At 30.4% G+C, this 6086-nt stretch overlaps 1 protein-coding gene across 1 annotated transcript; it reads left to right on the top strand.

The window, feature by feature from the left end:
* The first annotated feature begins 3675 nt into the window (after positions 1 to 3675).
* LOC11439942 (classical arabinogalactan protein 11) lies at positions 3676 to 4122 on the top strand. The gene has a single exon (XM_003622242.1). It carries the CDS (start codon positions 3676 to 3678, stop codon positions 4120 to 4122), a length of 447 nt encoding a protein of 148 aa, XP_003622290.1.
* Positions 4123 to 6086: the final 1964 nt, after the last annotated feature.

Raw genomic sequence — 6086 nt, 5'->3', positions numbered from 1 at the left:
CGGAAAAATGTCATTGAGTAATTAATAATTAATAACGTATTAATAAAAATAGTTTTCATTGTTTGTTTATTATTATTATTATTTTTTTTTTTGGACTTTTACCCTCTTTTTGTAAAAATAGAAATACTTTATAAGAGTGTAAAACCGAAAATGAGCTATACCAATTGTGTAAAGCACCATTAAACTTTTTGTTTTAAAATTACACGTTTCGTGAGAAACAATCTCCATGGAGTTGAATGCGGTGGTTCCATGCATGTTTGCTACTGTAGCGCGTGGACAGGACTACGTGGCTTGTAATAAAACCCACCTCGTTTATGGAGTATAGTACTGGTATATGAAAGGTAAGTTTGCAGTCAATTTCTCGAACATTAAATAGGCAATCACTCTCTTGAAATGATAAGTTTCATTAATTATTCTTTTGAAATTAACAAAATTTCAATTATCTTTGAAATTTTACAACGTTAATCAATTTATCCTTTCTATCAAATTTTTCTGTTAGTGAACATGACGTTTTGCAAATGTCCCCCCTGAAGGTTTGCACTTATGTGCAAAATAACTCCCAAACTAAAAAATTTATATTATTTTTTTCTTAAAGATAAACAATTAACGATTAAATATTAAAGCTAACTATTAATTTTGGATTTTGGAAAAACTACATGCATATATACATCAAAATAGGGAAAATGTGTATTTTTAAAGTGACAATAATGGTTATTTTGAATAGACAAATTATTATTTTTAGGGGTTATAGACAAATTAATAATCAGTTTTCAATTTATATTTTCTCCTTCACCATCGTAGTCATTTAACTCCTCTAACTCCTTCAACAATTTGCTCAAACAATTTAAACTACACAACCCCCAATATTTTCATATGATTTGTTCTTGTTTACACACTTTATAGAAAACTTCATTCTAACTTCTTGTTTGTGCTTCAGGCAGGGACAATCGTTCATCGTATACAATCTAGCTCACACCACAATACTATCAGACCGACATATCATATATAGCATATTAAGTAATATTCATGTAAAAAAGACACAAATCATCAGCAAATGAAATATGTGATCAGTCTGTATAGAGGAACACTTATTGAGAAATGTCAAACACTTAGACATATATTTCTTTACCTTTGAAATTAATCCACAAATCATCCCATTATTGTCACTTTAAAAAATACACATTTTCCCCCATTTTGAAGCCTATTTTGATGTATATATGCATGTAGTTTTCCGAAATTCTAAAATTAATAGTTAGTTTTAATATTTAACTATTAATTGTTTGTCTTTAAGAAAAAAATATTATAAATTTTTAAGTTTGGGGGGCATTTTGCACATAAGTGCAAAACTTCAGGGGGGGTATTTGCAAAATGTCATGTTCTCTAACAGAAAAATTTGACGGAGGGGTAAATTGATTAACGTCATGAAATTTTAGGGGGGGTAATTGAAGTTTTGTTAATTTCATGGGGGTAATTGACGAAACTTACAATTTCAGGAGGGTAATTGCCTATTTACTCATTTCTCAAAATTCTAAAAATTATTCTATCAGTCTTAGAATATGTGACACACAATTGACTCTGCTACGTATGTTAATGTATAATTTTGATCTTTAATATGTTTAATAATCTATTTAAAAACTTTATAAGAATTTGATATTTTAAAATATGGTCAAAGTTATATGAATAATACATATTTTCAAATTAAGTCATTTAAAATAGAATGGAAGGAGTATTATTTTCAACTTAATACTTGCTTTTTAACTTCTCTAACAGGTGTTTAACGGACACCGATTAACATTTTCTATTTTTAATAGAATTGTAATTTTTAGTGGTGGAATTATAACTTACTTATTATTTACACATGATTTCTTCAATTTTAATAAGTAAATGTTAATAGTATTAAAAACATCTTTCTGATTTTTTTTCCTATTCTTTTTTATAATTGATTATTTTTTCTATTTGTATCCGTGTATAAGACTGATATAGTATAAAAATATAAAATCATTTAAATTTTAGTGAATGTGTTTTTTGAGAGGTTTAGGGTGTGTTTGTTTTAAAGTAGGAAATTATATTTTTTGGAATGATATTCTCAAACATAATATTTTTAGGAATAACATTTTTTCTTATGTGTTTGGAAAAAATTTAGATTTCATGGGAATGTTATAGAAGTTATATAATTAAAAAAATAAAAATGGAAGTAAATGTGAGTGGTAGTGGGAAGTTATATCAAGTTGAGTTCTATTCTAATGAGAATGTTAGATTCCATTAAATTTGAAGAAATCATGTGTAAATAGATAAATTTTCAAAACTTGAAACAAAGATGAGAATGTTGCATTTCCAAAACACAAGAACAGAAAACAAAATTGATACAATTCAACAACTTGTGATTCAACTCAGACATGATACGAATAAAAAAGTCATGAATCGATTCAAATTGACATGATCATCAGAAGCCAAGACTAAAGAAGAAAAATGATAAAACTCAATGCCAGATGATTCAATTCAAAGGGACAGAAAAAAGTTTTGCCACAAAATGAAACTTGACACACAAAACACTTTGAAGAACCCTAAGAATATGGATTGCTAGGTACTATAAAATATGCTAAATATTATAAAAGGAACAATAAACATCATCAAATTATCTAGCATCCTAATCAAACATCATAAAAAAAAAATTATACTAAGGAAAACTTCACTTGTCATCCTTAAACCCTTATATCTCTCAATTTTTTTTTTTAAAACATTGCCTTCAAATGAAAAAAAAAAAATCATAAGCATAGGTTGAGATGGTTTGTGTGTTGAATCAAATTGCATGATTAATGGTAATTTTTTTTAAAAATGCCTTAAGTTGGAATCAACAATGAATACCTTGAATGATAGCACAAATTTGAATTTGGTGTTTTAGCAAAGTCTTATTTTCACTTATTCACTAAAGCATGTTAATTAATTATGTAGTCACTCTGGCCTAGCTAGTAAGTTGTGTGCACCCTCACTTGTATCATATAATGAGTGTTGACAATTCTATTGAACACTTTTGGTTTTGCATGAATCCTACCGTTTTGAAAGTTGTATATATATAACCATGAAAATGATCAAAACCATTTTTCTCAATTGATTGGAACCTACATGAAATAACGTTGAGATCATAGTCCATTTAACACATGTTTATTAGCTTTTATATGAGAATTAGCCTTGCTTTTATAATTATCCCAGTAATATTAATAATCCATTTTATAGAAGTATCTACCGATCACTTCACTTCTCCACAATTAAATTGTGTGAGCTCTAGCCACTAGGCTATTTGACAAAAAAAATAAAATAAAGAAGTATTTACCGATCAAAGTCGTCAACTCGATGCCTTAATAATTTGCAATATTTTACAAAATTGAAAGCGACAATTGGAAAACACAAGTCAAAATGTCTAAATATATCTCCTCTCGTTGGCTCCAATTCAAACCCTATGCATCACCATTAATTTACCGCAAATTCCAAAACCTTAATTTATCTCTCTAATCTTGCACCACAATTTCCCTAACTTCTCTCACAATCTTAACCTTATAAAACGGTATTCACTACTCAAACCAATTCACCACATTCATTCTTGTTAGTATTTTCTCTAATATTGTTTCATTAGAGAAAATACTAACAACACAAACACACAACAACACAATAACAACAATGGCTTCTAAGGTATTCGTTCTCGCGCTCATCTTTGTTGCCGTTGTTGGCGTCGCTATGGCCGCTGAAGCCCCAGCTTCATCACCAAAGTCATCACCAAAGTCATCAGCAAAGGAATCACCAAAGTCATCAGCAAAGGACTCACCAGCTCCATCTTCAGAAAAGAAATCACCAGCTCCATCTTCATCTTCAGTAAAGAAATCACCAAAGGCATCAGGACCAGTTACAGGATTAGATGTCCCAACAATCTCAGATGCTCCTCCCCTCTTTGTTGATTCACCTCCTGCCCAATCCCCAGTGGCTGAGGAGCCTATTGTGGCTGTCCCTCCTGTTTCCGGCCCTGCTGCCGGCCCTACATCCCCCGCCGCTGATGAAGCTAGTGATGCTTCTTCTCTGAAAGTATCCGCTGTTGTTGCTGTCGCCGCAGTTGGTTTCTTTGCCTTTTAAATTATTTGTAATGGAGGAAATAAATTTGTTGTTGTAACATTGGTGCACCTTGTGCTATGTTGTGTTTGTGAAATGTGCATGATCATATATAATATTCAATATGATTATAAATTTATAATATCAAGAGTTTCAGATTATTTATTGTTCCATTCATTGAAAAGGTAAAAAAATTCAAAGAGAATAGAGGTGATGATCGTCCTTAAATCAAAACCAAATGCTCATTTTTTAATTAAAAATAATAATACATGTAAACAAATATTTCAAACTCTTTCATGGAACTTTACTTTCTGTTCCTTGCTGATATCTCTAGAAATTGATTGAAAAAAATTCAATAGAATATTCAAACCGACAAAATCTACATGGTTCAATTCGATTCAATTTTAATCAATTTTTTGAAGTAGAAACAAACCAAACTAAACTGATGATATAGGTTTTGGTTTGGTTCGGGTGATTGGATCATCTAAAAATATAAAAATCCAATCAGATTCAGAATATTTATTTTTTTAGAAGAAAATAAGATTCAGATTCTCTAATCTGTTTGTTTGTGTTTGTTGCAATTTCTTATGCAGTTTTCAATTATATTTGTTGCTGCAATTTTCAATCTTACAAGATTCAATCTAATGATTACAATCCATAATTTTCACAACAATCGTCATATTACCGCATATGTGTGTCTATATATATATATATATTGGTTAAATAGTGTAGTCGATAAATTTTTTTCTATTAAAACGAGTGTTATCGTGGTTTTTGGGTGCCAAGCCATTAATTGGACTTGAACCTTTTGACCGTTGATATCCCTCTTTTTTCTTGGGAAGGGTAAAAGGAGAAAAACCCTTGAGTTTCCGGATTCGGGGGTCGTTTTCGCTACGGGAAGGTGTTAGGCACCCGGAGCGATTATGGTATTCCATAAGAACCGCTTTCCTAAGTTTATTTCTACGCTTTAATTTTATTGCTTATTTGTAAAAAAGAAGGTGTGATTAGTTAAGAATGGAGGTGAGAAGAGGTAGAATTTGATTTTTATTTCGGCTTGGATGAGTTTTGACTCATTGCCTACGTACCGTTTTACGGGATCAAAACCGGCGTAGTTCTTGCTAAAAAGACTTGTTTTTTGTTTTAATTGTTTGGTTTTAAGTTTTGAAAATGGTTTTGAAGAAGGAGATTGGGAGGCTTCATGAGCATTAGATTTAGCAAAAAAGTGAGGTTTGATTAGTGATTAAAAGAAAGTCTAAATGATTAAGATGAATTGAATTTTTCTTAAGAAAAAAAGAAAGGAAAAAAAATGAAGTGTTGACTTCATATTTATTATGAAAATTTTTGAAGTGAAGTTCAATTGTTTTTTTTGAAAAAAAAGATGGATTTTCTCTAAGCGTTTAAAACCTAAGCATTCACCTAACCATACAATCCTATGCATACATCTAAGGTGAGTGTGTGCGTGTCGGTGCGTCATAGTGTCCATAGTCCATATTACAAAAATCCCCTAAATACATTCTATGGCCCCTTTGCCAAGCTACAAACCAATGATAACAAATTACATCACTAAATGAATCAAAACTTGCAAAAATGAATGCTAAGCTAAAGAAAGTGGAGGAGGTAGTGAAATGCTAGGAGTGAAATCACATGGGGAACAAAATGTTAGTTCAACAAGGAAAAAGTATAATTGGAAAGATGCAAAATGTGCCAAATGAGTATGCAACATGAGAATCTAGCAAGCACGATGTATAACAAAGTCAAGATAAAAAAAAAAAAAAAAAAAAACAATTCAAAACAGCAAGATCAACATGTGATTATAGGCATAAACATCTCACATCAACATATCAAAAGATTATTATCACATATTAACACATTAAGGATAAAAATACAATGAAAAACTCATGGCAAATGATCCAAAAGGAATTAAAATGCCATGAATTAATCATGCAATACTTTTATCAAGCTCAACATGCAAAAATGTCATAGAAACA

The sequence above is a fragment of the Medicago truncatula genome, chromosome 7 (genome assembly GCF_003473485.1).
Source record: "Medicago truncatula cultivar Jemalong A17 chromosome 7, MtrunA17r5.0-ANR, whole genome shotgun sequence".
Classification (NCBI taxonomy): domain Eukaryota; kingdom Viridiplantae; phylum Streptophyta; class Magnoliopsida; order Fabales; family Fabaceae; genus Medicago; species Medicago truncatula.
This window is presented reverse-complemented; position numbering and strand designations above follow the sequence as displayed.